This window comes from Ammospiza nelsoni, chromosome 1, assembly GCF_027579445.1.
Source record: "Ammospiza nelsoni isolate bAmmNel1 chromosome 1, bAmmNel1.pri, whole genome shotgun sequence".
Classification (NCBI taxonomy): domain Eukaryota; kingdom Metazoa; phylum Chordata; class Aves; order Passeriformes; family Passerellidae; genus Ammospiza; species Ammospiza nelsoni.
The window spans coordinates 35,074,868-35,098,763 of record NC_080633.1 but is presented as its reverse complement, the minus strand read 5'-3'; the positions used below and the strand labels follow the sequence as shown (position 1 = coordinate 35,098,763).

Here is a 23,896-nt window from a genome sequence, read left to right as displayed (position 1 = left end):
ACCTTATTTTTATTTCTTCCTTGATAGGAAAAGGACAAGAAAAAAAGCTGCCAGATAGAAGCCCAGACAATGTGCAGTTTTGGCATCTTTTACCTTTTCCTCTAGGTGTCATGTCTCAATGTCAATGACAAAGCCAAAAGCCAGCTCCCTTTCAGTGCCTGCTTTGAATTTCCCTAGGCTAAGTCCACAGAGAGGGAGGAAATACCAGCACCCATACACACATGTCAGGTGAGAGAGGAAGAGGAGGAGGAATGAATATCTCTTAATGTAGGAGGAGAGGCCACGCTGGCCTCACATACATACTTTAATCTCTGTTGAGAATGAGCTCAGAGACCTTCTCAACCAACCACCAATTTATTTGACTTTTAAGATTTACTGAAAGCTGCTCTGGCACCTCTTACAGGCTCCACAGATTAAACTTCAGTCTTGTACCTTAATGGTTTTTGTCACTGTTTCTTTTGCAGATGTCTTTTATTTAGAAAGGGATCTTCTAACCTTCAGTAAGAAATAGTGGTGCAAACTTACAACTAATGAGAAGGGAGAACACCAAGCTTGCATGACAAGGCGACAAATTTCCCTAAACACTACATTGTAAATATTTACTGAGACTCACAGAAAAAAAATCGGAGAACAAATTTCCAAATAAATAAATAACATAAAATCAAAAGGGGCATTAGTCATTTTCTGGAAATCCAAAGAAAGAAAGAAAAAAAAAACTTATCCAGGCTCATAATGATATTCCTAGCCACATAACGCATATTTTTCTATCAAGATTTCTCTTAATAATAGTATGCCACAGAGGATCATTAGGCAGGAAAACAGGGTCAGGGCAAGGATAACAAAGATGAAAAGAAAACTGCTGAGAGTTCACCTCTGCTGTTTATTTTGAGGCACACTTAAGATTCAAGTCGGAGAGTCCTAATTGTATTCAACGATTTAGTTCTCTAAAGAACATAAACAAAACTAGCAAGGGGTATCAGCCAGAATAAAGCTTTCTTCATAATCATAGAGTAAGGTCAGCTTTTGTTTGTTCTTTTATATGATAATCTCCCCTCTTTTGTGTTGACATTTAAATGTTTTAAAATGGAGAAAATAAGTATCTGGAAACTAATGGCCTATTTCTGCAGGGGCAGCTCTTTTAGCATGGTCTCATATTTTCTAGCTTCTTTTAGTTGTGCATTCCTTACGAAGAATTTTACAGCTTTTACACCTAATCTAGGTTAGCATGGTCTGCTTAGCAGCTTGTATCCATTGAAAAGCAAGGCAATAATCCATCTAGGTTTAGGGCTTTTTCATAGAACTGATGCAGAGCTGTGTCAATTTTAATGTCATGCTATAGAGAGTGCATGTAGCTCTCTCCACTTTAGAGGATTAAAAGTGACCTCTCTTACCAAAATCAATAAGGGCAGCTTGCTGTGACTAATAGGTTGTAGAAATTCAAAAGAGACGGTTTGTAACACTGAGTTCATTCTCCCCGTGTCTCTCCCCACCCAGCCCCAGACTGGCTGGCAGAGCTGCACTTTGACATGTACATTCACATGGCAACCCCATGGCTTTTCCCTTCCCAGGGACCAGACCCAGACACACACAGTTTACTCGCATTTCAGGGGGGAAAATAAAGCATAATACTGATACTAATATTTATTCAATAATAGTGGGTTTGGCAACTTTTGTAGAGAAGCATGTGAGAGAAAAACCAGAATGAGGAAACTGTTAATATATATAATTTTTACCTCCCTGGTATGATTTTTAAAAGGCCTTGTTTTTATATCTTAGCGAGGCATCAACAGCTACCCAGATACTTCACATCACTTCATGAGCACAGTAGGTTTTTTCCTGGTCTCTGAACAAGGCTTTTCTCCCTTCAGATCTTTGCCTAGTTGTAACAGGTTAAAAATTTAAATTCCATTAAAGCCAATGAAACTGCCCCAGAGATGTATGAGGCTATGCATCCCACTCTGGTGTTCATTAACTGCCATCACATGTGACCAGTTGTTCTGGCTTTTTCTTCTCTCCACCATCCCTTTTTTTACTCTAAAGTACATCAGATTTAAAAGTCAAATTTGTGCACTGCTGGAAATGGGACGTGCTACAGCATGCACACCACTGCACACAAACTCACTTTACAAATGAGTCTTCAGTTTTTCAGTTTCAGATTTTATAAATCTAAAGAACACTAGCAACTCACACGTGGATCTCCCACTTTATGGTGAAGACACCCTCACTCCACTGGATGTCTCCGACATCCAGTTTATCCTCCTTGATGTACAAATTTAAAATCCTTACCCACAGTTCATAGCTTGTGGACATTTTCTCCATCTAACAATCACCATCATTGTCTTTATGCCAAAAAAACAAGACTTGCCTTGGGGAGCAAGGGAGAAAAGAGGCTGAAGTTGTGGGAGGAACCCAACTGTAAAGGTTTAGGAGTCCCTATGGAGGGTTATAAATAGTTGACTGCCATGTGCAAAATGTGAAAGAAACCCAGTCAGCAAAAGAGCTGTTGCTGTTTTGAAATCTTCTAACTACATCTATTTAAGCAGTAGACAGTGTTATAAATAAACAATAAATCAAGAAATTATTAGCATTTGAATTTTGGCAAGATAATAAAATGTGTAGGGGTATAATCAGCAAATAATAGGAAAGATCTGCAAGCAAACCCACCAATTAATGATAAATAGGACTTGGCTCTGGATAACTTCACCAATGTGGATCTCATTAGATGGCTGTGGAATCTGTTCCTGCAGCAGCCCTCTCCGAGTGAGGGAAAGGTGAGGTAACCGAAATGTCAGCACACCCAACCCTGGCGGTTCTTGGGCTCCAGGACTGTAACCACCTGGGCCAAAATGACAACCTTATGCTGCCGTGAAGGCCATGCCATGGTGTCCCAGGGTTTTACCAACAGGTTTCCTTGCCTCAGCTTTCAGACAATGGCTCTGCAATCCCCTCTCAGCAAAGGAGACCAAAACCATTCAGCTTCACTCTCTGGAGAGAAAGGATCCTTCTTTCCTCGGTTCACCTTGCTTTATTAACAGTACCTCTTGTAGAGAGAAATGCCCTCAGGCAAGCAATATCACTTAAACAGATAAATAATTTGCACACCAGGCAGGGGGAAGGGAGAGGGGAAAGAGACCCTGCCTTATTAGACTCGAAACAGACGCACCATGTTAATACGAAGGATCAGCATATGGTTCTAATAGGCTTTCTAAAATGATTTATCAGCTGTGATTAAGCCCTTGACCAGCATGTCTATCTTCATAAATAAAGGAAAAGTGCACCTTGCTCTGAAGTGTATCAGCAGTATCTTATTACCCACCCAACCATAGAGACTGCAGCCCACTCTGGGGAGCAAAGAGCTCGTGTTTAATAGCAGAGCTTATGCTCTAAAAAGACTGCCAAGATTTAGGGGTTTTAGCTAACAGATAGGCTTATAAAAATGCCACTACAGGAAAGGTTTATCCCCTTTTCATGTGCCATCCAGTCCATGCTGCTGAAACCTGAACTGGTAACAAGGAAGCTGTGCCATTAAAAACATTCCGAGGAAGACCAAGGCAAAAGGCACAACTTTGCTGTGTTGCTGTGAAAAAAATGTTAGAATGAAATCAGATAGGCCTCCTTTTGTTATGGGTAGCCAAAATACAGAAAACATAACAAACCTCCAAACATTGCAAGAGGGTGACTCAGCTTCTTTGGGACAGAGACAATAGTAAGAAGGAGGAAAGTGGGCTGTCCTGACTGAGCTCTGAAGGATGATTCATCAGCTGGAATTCAGAAGAACATGGAAGGACGATGGTTAGGGAGCTTTAGCTGAATCAAAAATATATGCCCTCAAGAATTGCCTTTCTGCACGATCCAGGAACTTATTGCTGGGAAAACATTCAGGTCTTCTCTTTGAGTATGAGGATCTAAACCTTTAAATCCACTCAAAAGTGCATTCAGGATAAGAGAGTCCTGCCTGCCAGCAGAAGACAAGACACTGTACCATGAGCAACAAGCCTAAATTAAAGCCTATTCTTGTGAATATTTCTGCAAGGTCACAAACAGTTTTGTCCTGACAGTTTTCCTGTGCCATTATGCAGAAAGTGTCCCTTATGTAACACAGTCCAGTGTAGCAGTGAAGTGTCTGGACACAGATACCTGCTCAAAACAGGACTCATAAAGCTGGGGACTGAAGCGCCAACTGTGGAGCTGCCATCATAGAAAATACAACAAACCACCACATGTCTACCATGAAACCTACAAAGGTTAAGAAGTTAAAATCCAGCAAGCCTACCCATCTGGAGAGAGGAGGAGAGCATTCTTCCTGTCTTTAGCAACACTGAACAACAGCTGATAAATCTTTAACACACATGGTCTGTGGGATGCCCTATGCTGAGACCAAGGAGATATGGAATCAATCCGAGGCTTTGCCACAGACTTCCTGTGCAATTTTCAGCATGTCACTTGAGCCCAGATCCTTTAGGGTAGCTCTCTGATTTACTCCTGCTTTGTTTCAGTCAGAGCAAGGCACCAGAATGTCTTTGAGGGAGTCTATGAATCTTCTGGGGCCATGCTGCTAAAGAGATTTAGGAAGCAAATTGAGACAGAAAGCTGCTCTTTTGGCAGAATGGTGGAGAGGACCCAGATACCCTGCAATTCTCACTCCACTTATGTGATTCCTTTGAGAGCTTGGTGTCACACTACTAAGGAGCTCTGGAAAGCAATGTCCTCTGGAATCTGTTTTTTTCCCTTAGAAAATAAGAGACAGAGTATTTACCTTCCTCATAGGAATATTGCAAAAGTTAATTTAATTAAGAAAAAAGGCTTGTTGCAAGTCAAAAAATGAACCCAAAAAGCAGATCAATAGCCTGATGCAATTAATGCATATGAAAATCCAGACTAAGCCTCACAAAAACTCAGATACAGAGTTACAGTGTATCTTTTCACTACTTCAATGAGTCACCCAGAAAAAATGCCATGGTGTGAGAATGCTTACATCTTCACAGATACAGATATTATATTTAGAGTATAGGAACTATTGTACTGAAACCTTTGAATGTGGGGTGATACTTTGAAATTTAGAGTTTTGAGCTATCACCTTGACAACAGCTTAACTGATTGATAAAGTAACAGCTTGAAGTTATTACAATACATACAACAATGGTACTCTGGCCCTTAAGCACTGTATTAATATAAACAATTTCTAGTTTTACTAATTTCTAGTCTTACTTTGTGTCTACTATGACATACTGAGTATATAAGTTACTTAATCTCAGTGGGAAAATAAGAAATCAGCAGCCCTTTGACTTAAAAATATGGATGGTCTTACATCATGTTTAGACAAATGGAGAGAGAATGTACATATGTGCATTTATGATAGCATAATTTTTTAAAAAATCAAAATAGTAAGTGTTTAAACATAGGTCTTTGCTTCCATTGTACAGACTGCCAGACAATGAGCCCAAAGTGCTCCAGGAGGAGGCTCATGAGTTTGTTGGTTTGTATTATTTCACAAGTGAAATTCAGCCCTTTCAGAGCACCTGCCTGTGAAATGTGTACCAGCAGTGCCCTTCTCCAGGACCCTACTGGGGTTTCAGAGTACTTACCAGGGAAAACTGGGGCTAATTTTTCACCCATCAGCCAAGCCAAAATGAACTCTTAATACCTGTTCTTTCACCAAGGGAGTGCATTGCCAGCATTACCCCATAGCCTATTAGTATTACAATACAGTCCTCTAAAACCCAAACACTTACACAATGTGCTTTGTCAACATATAAATTTTTTTTCTTCTCCTATAAGGGTACATATGACCCCATACATATCACCCTTTCCTGGCTAAGGATGATTTACTGCACTGCTAGTTTCAGCTGCTGTAATGTCAACTACTAAATACAGACAAAATCTTTTATGATTTTTCTGCATTACTTTTCAGAAGAGAGCAAAACCTATGGGCTAGATACACATTGCATCAAATTTAAGCAAACGTGGAAATTAAGTTAATTTTTTCACCCAACTATCCTACTTTAGGAACAGATTCTATAATTTCCAGCTTGCTTTGAATTATAACATCTTCCCTACACTCATAGGCTGCAGTACCAAACTATGACATTCAGCAATATATGCAAGAAATTTCTTCTGGAGGTCAGAGAGTCACTGAGCTCAGCATGAAATAGTGATGTGCTATAAGCTAGACAAGTACATTTTATATATATATCTATTTTATCTATATATCTTCTTATGCAGATACACAGAAATATATACAGAAGGAGATCCTAGAAGGCACAAACCAAATATATGTCTTTCAAACACACATCAGTCTGTAGCATCATCTCTTTTTTAACACAGCTAAATTGGATACTCAGGATTTTTATTCCTTCTGCAGGTTGAAATTATTTAACCCTTAAAGGTTTTTTATTCAGTTTAGTTCTTCTTCTTTACTGGACTACTTCAATTTGCTGATGCTTTTCTAGCAGTGAGGTGCCTGCCTTAGGATAGTACACTTAGAACAGGAACATCAGGGCATGTAGAGGACTAATGAGCTTCCTGACCTGACACTGAACAACTCACATTAAAACCAAGTTGTAATTTAGACTAGCCATTTCCCTGCCTCATTTGCATAATTCATACATTATCTTGCAGCCCTGAACACTGATGAGAAGATTTCAATGTTTCAGGATAAGTCTTAGGAAGAAATGCATCCAAAGTCCAGCATATGCAGAATGTGATTTTAAACATGCCCTCATGTTGAAAATATTCAGCTTGCTATTTGTAAATGCTATTTGTTGCAATACTCTACTTGTTACAATCATCATATTTCCACTAAGTTATTCAGAAACAGACCCTGACTCTTCCCATCTCTGACAGGATCCTCTCAGCCCCAATTCAATGCTCAGAACAAGATGTGACAACAGGGCCTATCTAGCAGCAGCAAATGTCATGTGTTTGCAATTACAACCCACTGCAAATGATTTGGATACCTAATGTTCCAGGCAGTGCAAGCCTAAAACCTGCAGCCAGTGGGCTAAAATGGCCGTGTGATCTGCCAGCACTACCTGCCTTGTTGAGTTGGGTTCCAAGTTCTGTCTGGGTCTGAGCTGTCAATTGCTGTCTGCCTCAAGTTCCCAAGAACTTTGACATTTACAATTTTCCAAGTAGAAATACAGTATAGGTATGCTTTTACCTGTGCTAATTTTGGTGGGGAATTTGGGAGGTAGGAGGCTCGTGTTGGGAAGAGTGCTGTCAGGAGGATGGGAAAGCCTCTTTCTCACATGCTTATCCATATGCTCATTGCTGATCTGTAGCATCCCTTGTATTTAGGGAGCAGGTCTTTCTCAAGGAGAGACTTCTAGCTAATATACAGTGGTATACAGAGCAGCAAAGCCAAAACCAACAGACAAACTCACTCCCATTTATAGCTTTATTTTTCTCAGTTTAGGTCCTGGAGGTCATCATCATCATTATTGTTCCTTGAGTCCCCTCAGTCCCCAAGCAAAGGCTAATCCACATACATTGTCAGAGGTGGTCCTTGACAGATGATCTCACTACCACAAGGCAGACCACGTATGGGAGGCATAGAGACACTTCTTCTACTTTACACATGAGCAACTGTGGAGGAAGGATGTCAAGTGATTTATTCCTGGATAGGAAGCTGGGATATTAATGCAAGTGCTTTCCATTGAATAGTACCTTTACCAAAAAAAGGTACACATGGTGTTCCTAAACCCACGCACTCAGAGCTTCACAGCTAGTTTGGAAAGTCACCAGTCTGCATAACCAGCTTCAACACAACAAATTCTCATGTATTATCCATGGGCTCCCACCCAGAAGATTAAAAAAAAAAAAGAAAAAAGAAAGAAATGAAAGAAATGCAGCTACTTGAACTTTATCCTCTGACTTTTCAAAGTATGACTCTCAAGGAGCAAAAAAAGCCAATGAGAAATGAAAGTGTTTTTCTGTTACAAGATTTCAGTGTCAAGCTGTGTGCTAAGCCGCAGTGATATACTAAAATAAACAAAACTGTTTCTTTCAGAGTCCAGAGAAATTAATATGACCAAAAATATTTTTGGAAGACTTTTCTGTGCAGTGAGTAAGATTTCCATGCAGTTAACCTTAGTCTCCATGTGTTGGTAGGTCCATTAGGCCAACACTACATCACACTCATATTGCAGGGATAGGCAGTTGGAAGCATTTCCTAAGGGACAGCTGCAGCCCAAGGAGTCTCCTTCTGTCTTGGCCTTTGTCTCCTGCATTTGTGCAAAGCCCTACTGGGGCCTGTTTCAGATTCCTATCTGACAGTCAGTCAGTAATGTAAGAATGAACATACAGCAGACTAATTGGAAACACAGAGCAAATGTTACAGGTTAGCCAGCTAGTGGGACTTATGCCCCTTTCTTTTTCTTTCTTTTTTTCCTTTTTCACCCCTTTTTTTTCCTCTCTTTTTTTTTTTTTTAATTTCCCACCACCATGATCACTTATTTGCTCCCTGGAGATCACCAATGGCAGCTGCAGGGGTTGGTAGGAGGGCAGAATAAGACTCCCAGAGACTGCTAAACAGCTGGAATTATCAGGTAACTTGATGCCCTGGTCTAGGTTTTAATCAGATTTTGCAACTATCCCTCACAAACTGAAATCTCTGTGCAACATCAAGCGCTGCATTCTGAGGCTAGCTGCACTCAGGTCCACCTCAGTAGATTTCTCCTGCTCTCCCACTCCTGCAAAATAAACACCAGGCACAGAGAACAACTTAAAAATCCTGTGATGGACAAAGAAGTAGGAGTGTACAGAAATGTTCTCCCTGATTCTAACTAAGACTCCTCTCAGCAGAACCTAAACCACAAATTTTTTAACAAGTCTAAAATTAGACACATTTATCTCAATGCATGGCTCTTTCCTAACACACAAAACTGTGAGGGTCAATCTGAGCTATTTTCCCAAAACTTGAACTCTCTCACATTTGGACACTCTTATTCCTTGCTCAGCATACCATGGCACAGCCCCTCTCCTCCTCTATCTGTCCCAGTCTCTTTCCTTATGAACCACAAATAAGCAATACCTAGACTCCCTTCATTATAAGCCAAAACTAAGCTGCTCCTGGACTCCACTCTCTTTCTACAAGCCTCCTCTCCTGTTCTGCACCTCAGCACACAGCTTTACCTCTTTTCTTGCTGGACTCTCTAGTGCATTAAGCTCTTTTACCATCCTTTGAAAATTTTAACAGCGCTTTAGGATCTCTGAAAACACTCTTAACTGTCTTTGGGTACAGGAGCACACTTACTTACAAGGTGGCCCATATAATTCAACCTAAAGCTCAGAATACTGACAGAATAACTTCAGAATAAACTAAAAGAATACTAATTGAAAATGGGTTATGTTATCTACTAGATGTTTTGAGTCAAAGTTTCTCAGCTCTACTTGAATGCTTTATGAGAAATACAGAAACACAATAAAGCTGGTATTGATGATGAATAAATCACCACCCTGTTATGGAGGAATTAAAAAAAATAAGAAAAAGAAAAGATTTTTCTCTTAAGTAAATGCCCCTTCATAAGCCAAATTTCCCTGTGACATATTTGAGGCAGTTTGCAATCCTCATTTCAAAGATGATATAATTTTCCCAAGCCTCTCCCTCAAGAGGTGTGTGGTTTGTGTTATAGTTTACTTAAAAGCAGAGACTTGGAATCAAACCCTGGCAAACATAGTTACACTTTTTTTTTATTATGTAATACTAGTTTTTTGTTGGTTTGGGGTTTTCATTTCTGTCAACTGCTTCAATAGTTTTAAAAAGCATGTCACAATTTATAGTGCCACCTAGTTTGTAACCAAAAGATTACTACTAGGTAGTAGAGCTCAGTCTGCTTTCTCACAGATTAAAGGACACTTCCTTTGCCATTTCAAGGAACCAAAAGGGGAGGAAGGGCTTGGTGTGCCCACACTCACCCTTTTGTTGTTCTCTTCTTCTTGTGCCTTCCTGAACTCGTGCTCCAGGGAGCAGTCGATGTCGTTGAAGAGGCCGACTTCCTCGCAGTTCTTCAGAAAGCGCGTTGGTGTGGGAGTCTGATCTGAGAACAGGACAAGAAATGATCGTTGGTGCTCAATATTAAAAGGAGAAATTAAATAGTCTTCCAGGAAAAGAGAGGTTCTAACCAAGCTTCTCTTTGCCTTCCCACCCCTACCTACTGCACCATAATTTAAAAAAACCACACACCACTCAATTTCTTCAAACCACACACCGCTGCAGGCAGCCCTGCTTGCCGTCATTGTCCAAGACCAGGCAGCAGTCATCATTTGGGCAAAAAGACAACAGCATGGGTTTTCCCAGGGCACATAACACAAGTGCATCTCCTTAACGTGTGCAAATGGTCATTACAACTCTCTCTGAACCTCCAAAAATAGGCTCATGCAGAACAACACATGGTGCATCTCATAATGCACATTCAGACTACAGCGTGCATGATAACTGCTGCGGATACACACTAGTTAATGCCTTCAAGTGCTCAAAAACCACCTCAAACATACACATACTTAGCAAAAAAGGCAGCCATGGCAAGAAGTTTTGCTTTCAGCACAATTTTTGAAGGAAGAGTTAAATAACATATGGAAAAGCTATGATAAATGACATTCTGGCTATGAAGAAACATCCTTTTGCATTTTATACCTGAAAGTGTTGATAATACATGCAAAACCATTGAATTTGGAGACAAAAAAATTCAATGCCTTCATCTCTAGGATTTTTCTGCCCTCTCAAAATTAATGCATTAAGGATTGTCATCAATGCCATAGGCAGGAAGGACTGAAGAAATTACAAGGTTTTCTAATACCTTTTCAAAAACTTGCAAGACAGACAAGCAAAATTGCCATGCAGACTGTAGTTTTAGTGACTTCAGTTTCTTTCTTCAGGAAATGAAAAATCAAGTCCACATTTGGGAACCAAAGACTCCCCGTAGCACAGGTCTGAGGCACCTCTACTCATTTTGAGTCTAGTTCTTAATTATTCCACATTGGCTCCTTCTCCCAAGGCTCTGTCCCAGCTTGAGATGCTTTGTACCTGATTTCACAGAAAGATTGGACTCACTTTGTTAAAAAATAATCTTCAGCATAGTCTTTGAATACTACCTATTGTTTGCATTTCATTCTTTAAAGAATGAAAACTCTGTCATGCTAAACCCCATTGCCCATATTGGGTCAATTCTGACCTCAGAAAAAAGCTCCACTTCAACAAAGAAAAAATTGCTTTCTTGCACCTAGCTAAGCTGGGTCAAGTTCTAATATTACCCCCTTACAGCAAACAGTTACTTAACACCATTAATTTTACATGATCAGGATATTAATGCACACCAGCCCTTAATGAAGCAGTACAAAAGCAAGGTACACAAAGGAAAATGCAGTTTTCACTTAGAAACTAAGGGAGAGGATCAGCCTCCTCCATTATAAAGCCAGGAGAAGGCAATTTCCACCTGTATCAAGCATGGTCCTCCAGGTTTGACTTTCTCAGGTAATCCAAGGGCAAAGACACTCATTTGCATTCATATTTCTGATGGAATATCAGAATGCAAGTCCTTAATGTTAAAATTCGTTTTTCATTTCTTTTGGCTTGAGCATCCTACTTATCAACATAAAGGAAACAAACTTCAAGTATTTGGGAATGCACACTTATTTATCTATTACCTCTCACAGCTCACTACTGTATTACCAGAGTTGCAAACAAAACTTTCTAAGAATCCTGCAAGGACTCAGCACAAGGAGATGAGCCAACAAGGTGCTGGCATTGATGGGAGCTGAGGACACTCAGCCTTTTACAGGTCCATATCCTAAATAAGCAGTGCCAAACAAATCTCTGAAGTAACCTCAGTAAACTCAGTAGATTTACACCAGGGTTGTTTTTGGCGCTTGGACTGGAGCTCATACTGGAAATTAATGGCACTAAAATGCAGGAGAAATAGATTTAATTTCCAAAAAGGATTAAATGCTACTTTAGTGAACAACACCATTCTTTTGTAGAAAATCAAGGACAATTGTCACTAAGCCTTCCTGGACACAAAGGGCACATTAGTATCTGAATGTGAGGTAAACAGAGGAAATGTTTTATTGTTAGAAGTGATATATCCATATCAAATAAGCAAGGTATCAATTTCACGGCCAAAATGAGAAACTATGGCTTCATAAAGAAGCAGATGCCACTACTTTCACTAGAATCAAAAATTCTGGGTTTCTTCAGAGTTGCTTGGGCCCAGAATGGACCAAAAAAAAAAAAGGTATCACATTGAAGTAAATCCATTTTAACAGTGAAAAAAAGCAAGCCAGAGCAAGAATGTAACTTCAAATGCACAAGGGCCTCAATGGCTTCCTTTCTCCACTCATGCTGAAAATCTGTCTTCTGCACTACAAGATAACCAATGTTGTTACCTACAATTGAACTTTCCAATTAACTGTTTAGTTATCTCAAAAGATCAAAACTGATAATGACGCTGTTTACACCTCGTACATATTGAGATGGTGATCTTATTACCTCAGTCTCCCCATACTGCTCCTGTAGTTGCTATGTTCCAGAAATCAGACTGGCAGGAATTCACATCAAGATTTTTGTTAAAACAGACAGCCCCTCATTCCTCCCAAGTGAGGAAGCACCACCAACCAGCCAGCCTAAGCTCCATCCACAGACCTCCTGGAAGTCAGCTCAGCCAGATGTAAAACCAGACCTGCCTTCCTAGTTCTAATACTTCAGCCTCCAACATTCACAGGAACCAGAAAGCCACAAAACCTCTGTCTTTGTGAGGGCAGAACTGATACAAATCCAGACTTTAAAATGTTGAGACTTTGTGTAGTAAAGTAGTTACACTGCACATACACTGCACTCATCGGTCTCAGCATTTCAAGGCTCCCAAGTCTTATGAGCTTGATTTGCTCCTGAGCAACCAACCATTTTGTCTCTGCTAAACACCAGTTCTCCTTCAGGATGTGGGCAAATTAGTAGAAGAAATCACTCTCAACACCACAGAAATTCTTTTCCCTAGATTAGGCAAGCCTTTATGTTTTAATTGGGAGGAGTATCACAAGGGACACCCTAGCATAAGCTACAAAATCAGGTCTCCCAGAATTAATAAAATATTCCTAATTCTCAGCACTTAAAAATGCATTAATAGTTCCAAGAGCTTGTGCCTGACCTCATTGTTCCCTGTTGGTACAAACAAAGCTTTTGTTGCTATCACCAGCGTCCACAACTATTGCAGACTCACTGAGAACAGGGCCCTGATTTGTTGCACTTCAGCAACGAACGAGCCAGACCAATCTGGACCAAAACTCAGAGCCAGCACCACTCTCAGTATTCCTGCTGAGGACACACGTTGTGCAGGAAGCTGCTCTGCAGGCACGCTGCTGCTCACACACCCAGGGCTCTAATATTAGTCACAAACTGTATTTTGTATTGGCAGCTTGGGATACAGGATTATCTGGGTTAACCCAAGATACTGATCAGCTATTCCAATGTTCAACAGGTAAAAATCTTTCCATCCTCAACTAGTTCCATCCTCTAGAACTAGTTTACTGTCCTTTGAGGCATCTACCTCTAGCCATCTGTCACTTCATAGGTAAACCTGTCATCTGATAATTGTTTAGGAACATTTTTCTATCTCAAATTCATCAACAGCCTAAATACAGATTCAGACTAGGCAAACAAAATATTGTTCAGCCTGTTACTCAGGGGAATAATCAGCCTCTCTGATGACACAGCCATGACCAGGAAGGCTGCAAAAAATGTCAAGTTTAAATAAGCCTCAAAAAAGTAAATGGACAATATATAAGCCCCAGAGCAAGCCCAAGTTAACCTACTATATCTTACAGGAAGGGAGTTCAGATGCACTCAGCAATTACATTCAGGCCAGACTTTCACATACTGTGTATATTTTGGTTGCTGACTTTTCAATACCTGTCCTCAATGTCTGAAGTGATACCTGATTTTTCAGACTCATAAAAAAGATATGTGTAGTAAGGCAGTGGGGAACTTGAAGTCTTCAAAAAAGTCAAAAGGTTCCGTTTTGTACTCACAACGTTTGGCAATAGATGGGGGTTTCTTTGTTGTTGTTTATTTAGGGGAGTGGGGATTGAAATAATAGAAAGGACACTCAGTCCCAATACATTGCTTTCAAAACAACAGCTAAGGAAATACAACATTAGCTTGCTATAAAGAAACTTGCTTGATTCATCCAGAATGTGTTTTGTAAAATTACCTTGAATTCCTGATTTTCATCCCTCAAAACACAAAAGGAAACTTTAAAGCATGCTACCAGTTTAAAAAAGCCCTGGAGAACCAAAGGACACTTATTTGAAACAAGCTTTCATTTTGAGAAGAAAAAAAAATTAATTCTCATTTGGTGAAAGATACCTAACAGCCAAGCTGCAAAGTGTGTAACTTGATTCCTCATTTTTCTTTCAAAAAAAAAAAATTGTTTAGTCTGATGTGCAATAATAATAGACACAGCTTGTTCAGCTGTGGGCTCTGTTGAAGTTATACACTTACCCGTGTTGTGCTTTCATACAAGGATAACAAAGTCAGAGTAATGGGGCTAGCACAGAAATTTGAAGGGCTGCCCATCAAGCAGCCACAAAGACAGAGGAATGTCCTGAGAAGTTCAGAAAGGTTTCTTCATTGATCTTACAGGTTTCCACCCAAGTGCACTGAGGAGTTCAACATCATAACACAACAACCAGGTGGAGAAAGACGAGAGGAAGAAGAAGTGCACCCAAACATAGGTGGTGAAACTGCTCCCACCCAGATGAGGGCTACCAGGAAATTTACTGCCTAAAAATTAGTATGTACTCTTTACAGCACTGGTTGAACTTTCCTGGAGGGATAAACATATTGGGTACAACCAATTTTTAAAGTCTTCTGGTCACTCTGAAACTGACCAGTAAATGTAAGAAAATGTTTCCTTTCATTTTTGATAAAGCAAGGGGCACAGAAGCAAACAAGAAAACAAACTGCACTATGAGTCCTCATACCCAGTCATTTTGCACACCTCAAAATTCATGCCTAGATAAACCTCTCTGTGTAAACTACAAGGAGGGAAAAATTAAGGCAACCAAGAGCGATGTAAATTACCTCACTGGCACAGGCATTACTTGGGAAAAGGAATACCTTTGCACTACCTTTATCACAGGCACTTCTTCCATCTAGAGAAAAATGTTTCTACCTCCACAGCGGGCCTTATCAACAAAACTCTAGAGGATTTGTTTTTATTAAATAGAATGAGGAAGGAAAAAAAGTTTCTATGTAGATAATCCCCAGCTCCCAAAGTTCAGCCCACAGGGCTTTTATTATTTCCCTGGAGGAAGCAATCTATTCTACAGACATTAATATTTTGGTGTTTAAACACAAAAGCTTTGTCACACAACACAATGTAGAGTTTCAAAGCAATGCAAACACTGTTGACTCTATACAACAGCAAAGAGCTGATATCTATTTCAGTCAATTTAACTATAAAGTTGCCTGCAGTGGTGACTAGCATGCAAAACTTACATAAGATATCCTGTGTTATCTCAAACAGCTCTTTTTTAGCTGGAAAGATGGAAATGGAAAACACCAATTACTCCCTATCCATATTCTTAACAAGACTTTCTAACAAACAAAAATAAAATACATACAACAAAGAGGAACAAATAACATTAATTCTAAAAGACCGAATTGCGTTGTCAAGTTGTGCAACAAAACTATCACTTGCATTTTAGTGCAATGATTCTAGTGGATTTTCCTTACATTTATACAGAGAACAGAAAGCAGTTTGGTGCACATGGGTATCTGGAGTTGCTGAATTGGTTCAAGAGATTGGTTGAACAGATTTAATATAACTTGTTCTTCTTAAGCCAGCATGAAAACAATGGCAGAAAACATAGTGAAGCTAGTCGATAGCTTGGAAGCTCTGGAAAGGCATACCTGATAAACCAGCACAGCACCAATTGCTGCAATCAGGTCATGCACCATTGTTTATTAGACACTGACCCAACCTACATAACAACATATAGCTTCACATATAGCATAATTTTACCTCTCCCTTAGAAGCTTATATTTCAGATCCAAACACAGATTTCACACAAAAAACAAGTTTCTTCTTCCCAAGTCATATTTTGCTTAGTTTCTAAGATGTCTTTTACAAAACCAACAGTTTCAGTGCCTACTTGTGGGAACAGTTTATAGAAAACATGTTTAATATGTGTTAAATATTACTGATATTATAGTGAACCCAGACTGTGGATTAAGCTGCCTCTGTAAACAGGGTAAATAATTCTAATGTCTACTGAAAGCATACAATGTGTTATTTTTCATTACTAATTATTATTAATAAATGGATCATACACAACAAATTAAAATATAGTATACAACATACAGGAAAAAAAAAATAGGAAGTCTGACTTCTAGGCAGCTTAGGAGAAAGAGGAGGGGGGAAAACTAACACTGCACCTGGCTTGTTACAGGGCAATTTCTGCTGCAATTCTTTGAACCTACTGATGACAGGAACATTTTTTTTTAAAAAGTCACATAAGCAAAAATGCAAAAACAAGGAAGACATGAAGACAAATGTCTAAGAAAAAAAGTATGTCTCTTTTCCCCATTTATCATTAATTTTTCATTCTGAAATCTAAGAATAAAACATCTTAAACTTTAAGGTATTTAGATTTCCCCAGGGTTTCAGTGGGTAATGAAACAACTATTTTTCAATGTCTTCCTGCAGAGAGTAGATGATCTATGATGCTTCCTGAGTAAGGACTGCAAAATGCCAAACAAATTCAGCAAACAAACACAAAAAGAGGAATCAATAAACAAGCAGAACCAATTTGCCAGGGCAGTATGGTCAGGAACATTGGCCACAGTCTTTGGGAACACGTGTGTCTTTTTACTCTTTCACTACTACACAGGATCATCATAAACAAACCTCAAAGAATACATCCCTTAGAAGCAATCTCGGAGTCTTTCTGGCCAGAAAATTCCACATTAGTATGTACAGTTGGCTAACTGCAGGTTTAGGGGGCCCAGTACCAGTGGTGGTGCTGGAAGACAGACATTGTTTTTGCTTAGGAAGGCAACCCATTGCAAGGAGCAGGATGGCTAAATCACAGGAGCTACCAAACACAAATGGAGCTACTCTGCTCAGGGGATTCCTGATGACAGAATAGATTCCTTAGAAACTGCACTCGAACAAAAGTCTTGCCAAACAGAAAGTTTTAAGAAAAGCCAGCACTTGCACAGGGTGAATGTGCCCACAGCACAGATGTCTTCGAGCAGTTTCACTGCAAAAGGACACAGCCAAATGCAAAAGCAGCTTTTCCTCGTTTGTGCTTGCAAACACAGGATTCTGTGGGCATAGCTGGCATTCAGGCACTTTACAAGACCTAGTCTTCAAAATGCTGTGTACTGTTTCTTTCTAAACTTAGTCCTCTATGGGATTTTAAAATGAAAAGCAAAATTAATTCTTTTTGGGAAAAAGGCTGTCTAACTTTTCATTGGTGCCCAAAGTCCCAACAAAAAATAAAAAAAAAACCCAAACAAATAAAAGACCTAAATATTTGCAAGCCATTGTTACTTCATTATGATTTTCATAAAAATAGAAACAGTTTAACCAGAAAATAGTCTGCTGGAGTCCCCTTAATAAATATACATTTGCATTTGAAATGGCACAATTTATCTTGAAGAAGCCCATTGCAAAAGACAAATATCAAACACTGTTGAACATCCACACACATATTTGCATCACAGAGGGGGTTTTCTACCATTACTTTGAAACCTGAAAAAGTCTAGAGATACTATTCTAAATAGTCCACTAGTAAAGCCCAAAGAATAAACAATAGGAAAGGGACTAGGAGAGGAAAGAAGTAAAATGAAGGGCTAGCTTCACTTTACCCAACACTGGCCAAAGGCAAGCAAGACATTGATATGTGGTTACACAGAGAAGAGAACAGAAAGACTACATAAGAAATATACTACTCAAGAAATTATAGGGTGCAATTGTACCAAATAACTCTGTTATGAAGGGGGAAGTGCAGAGAGAGATGGGAAAGAGCACTGGATATCATGCACTTGTTCACCATTCTGGTTATGGCTATTTACAGGGGGCACTTCCTGAGTCACCACACAGGTGGCTCACACAATGTGGCCTCTTCCAGGTGCTGAAGGGAGTCTGTCCAGCCTAAATAGCAATTCCTCCAGCAATAGCACAAATGCACTTCATTAACACTCTCACTGCTGGGCTCCACACACTTAAGTGCCTGTATTTCACTGGAAATCAGTGATAGAGCTGCCAGCATGCCTGAGGTTCAGCGATTTCTTTCCCTCTCGTGGCAAACTTGTATGAAGGCAGAAGAATGGCAACTGTCTTTTTATTCAAATATATGCATTCTAGCTCAATCCACCTCTCCTTGTTATTTAATTGGAGCTGGGGCTTTTTAAAACCAATCTTGGAGTCATTTTGCCAGTAGCTTTCCAATAGGAGTCATGCTTTCAACATCATCTGAATAGTTATCTCGACTCTTGAATTCATGTCTTCTTACCTGATAACATATTATCTGTTTTTATTGAAGGAAACTTCAAAGTCATTTCATGTTTGTGCCTGTGAATCATCAGATGATCCTCTGTTGGAAAACGCTGTCAGGCAAACACAGAAAGAGAGAGAGGAAGAGAGAAAAAAAAGAAAAAAAAGAAGAATTTAATTCTCTAATAAACTTTTGGCATTGGACAGAATTTCAAAAATGAGAGACAGAAAGAAATTTATCCAGCTAGAAATGTGTCCAAATGGCACAGGAAGCAGAATATTTGAAAATACAAGTGAGTATGAGTAACAAATAGCTGTACTTGATTTAGAAACACATTTGCTGCCGTGCTCTCTGGGGTGACAAACCATAAGGTGTCGTGCAACTGCTTGGAAAAAATTACAGTCCAAGTTTTGGATTCTAAGGGTCTCAGACACCCACTGCAGCTACCACAGCCTCACAAGTCACCACGTGCCTGAGCATCTGCAATACCTGCTGTTCTGTATGCTCTTAGCCCACGGCAAATGCTAAGTAATGAGGCAAATCTTAAATCACTTTACTGGATTTTTCTGCTTTTGTGTCTTTCTGCAACATATATCTGATGAACAGCTATAAAAATAACTAAATAAGCCAGCTTTTTTTCTATCCAAAAGTATTCAGGCAAAACACATCTTTAATTTTGAAAATATCTGATACTTTGACTTGATTTGAAGTGGCAATTAAATGGTGCACAGTTTTATAGCAGCTAGTTATGACCCTTTATGATACTAAATCAAATTATTCTCCTTTGTCAAGCAGAGAAGGTGGAGAGATGTTTTTTGTAAGAAACTAATCAGTGCGCTAAGTTTGTTCTACAATCTGATTACAGTCTTATACAAGAAATAACTTCTTTGGAACAAAACAAAGAAACGACAAGCTTGAATAAACACTCAAGCACTTGCACATTTGGGCTCAAACAGCAGAGTGGTTCTGAGAAGTTTCCTTCACCAGAATGTGCATACACAGAACTTTGCTACTGAGATGTTTCGACTGGGTTATTTCAGTACTACCAAAAGCCAAAAGTAGTATCACCAAGGCTTGAGAAAAAAAAAATAAATTAAAAGCAGCTCTTTAAAGCAACAGGTACATAGGAGACAAAAAACAAAGGCAACAACAGAGCTAAAGGGACCTAATGGTTTCAACACAGTATACTCTTGGCTAAGTGACTTTGCTTGTGGCTAAAGTATAAATAATTGCCATATGTTACACCTTCTGAGAATCTCTCTCAACTCATAGACAAAGCAGCATAAATAATGGAATTGAATTCTCTGGGGGAAAAAAAGGAAAAAAAAAATTGGAAAAGAAAGAAATCCCAAAGCAAAGACCTTTTTCTCACTGTGAAATCCTGGTTCACTGCTTACTCATCTGGAAGAAATGCAGCATTGGGAATTTATGTTAAGAACAAGGGGAATATCTGCGAAAGACTTTGCTCAATGAAATCATGAAGGGGGTGAAAAAAACCCCACATTTATTTCTCCTGAAAACGGATTTTCCTTCGTGGATGCCACAGTCACTCTTAATGATGAAATCAGCCAGCTTAAACAGGGTGTGAGGCAAGAGAGGAGAAACTGTTCCTCCAGCCCAGACTTCTCTGTCTTTTCTCTAAGTCTACTTTCTTCCTTGTGCACAAGGTTGACTCCATCAGCCTCAGCACATATCTGCAGGGGCCAAGAGAGAAGCCCCAGCCAGCTTAGCTGGACAGCAGCTCTGCATTAGGCACTTGTGTCAAGTCCTCATTTATTACAAACAGGGGTCATGCTGGGGAATGGGAAGTAAAATGTTTTTTTAAGATGGAATTTACATCTACATTGTTCATCTTTCCAAATTGTAACAGCATGGAACCAAAGTTGCTCTCTGAACACCTAAAAGAGCTTGTCTGGATCAGCTTCTCCTCCACTGAGGAAACTAATTAAGAGTTGACAAGAAAACACTCAAGTCCACTGATTTCAGTGGAATTTAGTTTCATCAAAAAGGTAAATAAACATCACAATTAAACTCAGATACTTTTATTCTACCTCTGTGACAGAATGGTGAAAGTTTAACTCTGCATGTGGAAATCTAAAGGAACATATTCTCAGCCTGAGGGATAACCCAAAAGATGCACTCTGCCTCCCATGGAAAAACTCCCACTTAGTGAAACAGCAAAGCCACTCAGCCAGTTGTTAAGTGGACTGAAGGCTTCTGCCTCTCCTTATTTCAGCTCTTAGCAAAATCAACACCTACATTTCATTAACAGCCACCCACCCCTCTTCCAGAAGAACCTGAAGAGTTGTAAATATCTTACCCAGCTGAAAACTCCCAACACACAGCTGAAAAAGGGAAAGGTTCACTAAATAAGAGAGGAGGACTCTGGAAAATGGGTAAGCTGTATCATGTGTCATGGATGCACACAGGAAGCCCATGGCAAAAGCCCAAAAGATGACCTTGTCTAAAGATTTTACTCACAAACTCTTGTTACTAAAACAAATTAGGGTCAGAAGTGCTACACATGGAACTTCCCTCATCACTGCATGTGGGGGAACTTCCCTCACCACTGCAAAATCACTGAAAAAACCACACACACCCCAGTTCAAATCTCAGCAGGTAAATCCTTGTCACTTCAGGGGGTTTTTTTAAGCTCATTAAACATCTAATGTTACAAGTCAGGTTTTGCCCTTGGAGACATAAGGCAGAGCACCAGTCAAAAGGACAGGAATCCCAAATGCACACCCTGGGGAAAAATTTATCTACAGGCTGCATTTTCCACAGAAAATATTTAGTAGGAAGATGTCTTAAAAGCTAAAAATAAATAAATAAATAAAAATCAGCTAATAAGATATCACTGTATATAAGTATTTAAAATAGAAAGAAAACCGCAGGAGGGTTAGGGCCTTCTAACAGCAACATAGTATATTCCATCATACATCTCAGCAGAAGACAGATAAATGTGTCCTGCCTAATGTGTCCTCTCTTGCTAGTCCCTAAAGGAATCTGCAATACATGTCTTGAAACATGAGGCTTTGGGATGAGAAAAGTCAGAGAAGCAGCTTGAGGAGCACTTGTACCATCTCACTTTTGACTGGCTGCTGTATTTGCTTGAAATATTTCGCAATAGTGTCTTGTGGGAAAGGAGAGAATTGAGGGGAAGCAGGTCTTAAAAAAAAAACCCACACAAAAAACCCCTGACACACATATTATTATTAGACATGTGTTAATATATCAGGAGGCATTATACAAGCCAGAGCTAGTGCTGAGGACTCAATTAATATCACCGCTGACTCCACTCACCTGTGAGCAGCCTGGGGCACTGCAGACAAAAGGCCTCTCCTGCTCCAAGTTCATCTTTGATTCCTCATAAATCTACATGTTAAAAGGGGAAGGGGGAAAGAAAGGGAACCTATGAATATATACGTTCTAAACTTCACACATGCATGCAACATACAGAAATGGCAGTTTGTGCTTTTATTTCAAACTCCACAAACACATCAGAACAAAGTTTTCATACTCAGAGTACTAATTTTGCTAATATTCAGCAGGCTCTCTAGAGTCTAAGTTCTTATTGCTCCATCCTGAGCATCAATTTACTGTTAAGAAAGAAATAAAGTTCAGCCTTCACAGCATAAATCTGCCTCAAAAAATAGCATATGTTCAGTGTTGTTATTAGATAAGACCATGTCTTCTCAGAAATATCTTGAATTAAAGGTTTTTACCTTTCCTCCTTCAGTTCCTGCTGAACAACATTAAAACCAGACATCTAGGTTACTTCTGAGAAAAAGCCCACTTTTTGAAGTTCTGCATCCATACTGTCAGATATTAATAACTTAAATACATTACATCCATGCTCTCCATGCACACAAGGTAACTGTGCATCCCCATCCTTTAAAAGGTCAACTAGAGCCTCAGGAGCTTCAGCAGTGAAGTTTTGTCTCAAACTGCACTTCCACGTAGCAGTTCCAGTCCTGTAACCTTGAACTAAACCCTGGGGGAAAGCTCCCAAGTCTTAAATAAAGGCAAAGTGTGAATGAAGTTATGCACCTGAATTTGAGTCAATACTAGAGCAGTGTCCCTGAGCAAAATAAAATTAATTTTTAGTAAAATTCTAGGGAGTAAAATAAGTAAGTAATTTATTTGGGAAATGCTTTCAGCCTGTTGGAACAACTGTTTTTACCAGCTAGAATGTAGGGGCTGAACCATCTGAAAGTACATTACTTATGTTTAGAGATTCCGTGAAATCCCTTAAAACAACCTCACCACAGCCTCTTTTAGAAAAATACCTGGGTCATGATTGGGTAATTTTTTTCATGACCCAAAGAGAAATATCTTGGTGGAGAAGCAGAATTTGATTTTATGACTGCAAAAACCTGCAGAGGGACAGGTGGTAAATTTGCTCAAACCCAATGAATTTTTTTCAAACTACAGTTTATTTTTCCTGTCATCAGGAGTATCTTTAGCATGCTTACAGTTGAGAGAACAATTCACCATTAAGCTGTACATCAGCCAGACACATACTTGCAGCAATTATTTTCACTGGATGATAACATTTTCTTTTTAATTAAACTTCATTCTGGTGGACATTAGCCTGACAGTATATATTCCTAATTGTGACATAAAAAACTCCACTCTGTCTGACTCTACTGACTCCTAGAAGCAGAATCCAGAAGTGAAGGATTTCTACTTTCATTTGCCCTTCAACCTCCACAAGGACACTTCTCCCAAAAGTTGATAATAAGCATCAAATGATCTTCCTGATATGGGCTTCTCTACCAACATCTGGCCTGAGACAAATGATTTATGATACAATAAAGTGTCAAGAAAGACCCTAACTCAGGCATAACTTATGTATCCACACAAGGCTAGAACTGAAATAACTAAAATTGTACCTAATTTACTCCTTTAAGATTATTCATATCCTGTTTTGATTTAACTTACAGCTATGTTAAACTGAAATAGGATACTCATAATCAGAAATGAAAGAGTATATTCGCATACTAAAATAACTTAAGGTGTTAAATTACTTCTAATTTCAGTTATTTCAGTTCCAGACTGTGCATAGACAAGCTCTTCAGAGATGAAGCCATAAAAATACTCTGAATTACACTATCCTGTCTGAAAGAAACAAGCAGCAGAGAGATAACTGACTAGAAAAACAAACCCCCGCAAAAAACAAAACCAGAACCTCCAGCTAAGTTAGATTTTTAAATCCACCTCTATTTATGGGATGTGACCCCAGGCATGTTGTCTTTCCTAAAGACAACTTTTTCCTTTACACAGAAAGAAAAGAAAAAAAAAGGAAGCTGCGCATGGATAATGAAAGGCTTTATTTAATATCTCAATTGCTCCTGCAACTGAAGCACTGCCAGAGATTTCTGTTACCCCCTTTTTCCCC

The 23,896-nt window shown here is 39.3% G+C and overlaps 1 protein-coding gene across 4 annotated transcripts in view; it reads right to left on the bottom strand.

Annotated features, from left to right (window-relative positions):
- The window catches only part of CREB5 (cAMP responsive element binding protein 5), a 256,873-nt gene that overhangs the window by 192,216 nt on the left and 40,761 nt on the right, over nt 1-23,896 (bottom strand). For 3 of the 4 annotated variants that reach the window (XM_059473959.1, XM_059473941.1, XM_059473950.1), the window contains 3 exons: nt 21,799-21,870; nt 18,514-18,607; nt 9,916-10,037 (listed from right to left, as the gene is read on the bottom strand). In XM_059473959.1, the coding sequence (XP_059329942.1) occupies nt 9,916-10,037; nt 18,514-18,607; nt 21,799-21,852 (270 nt within the window). In that variant the 5' untranslated portion in view covers nt 21,853-21,870. The remainder of the gene's footprint in view (nt 1-9,915; nt 10,038-18,513; nt 18,608-21,798; nt 21,871-23,896) is intronic. The other variant, XM_059473969.1, reaches the window with a different exon arrangement.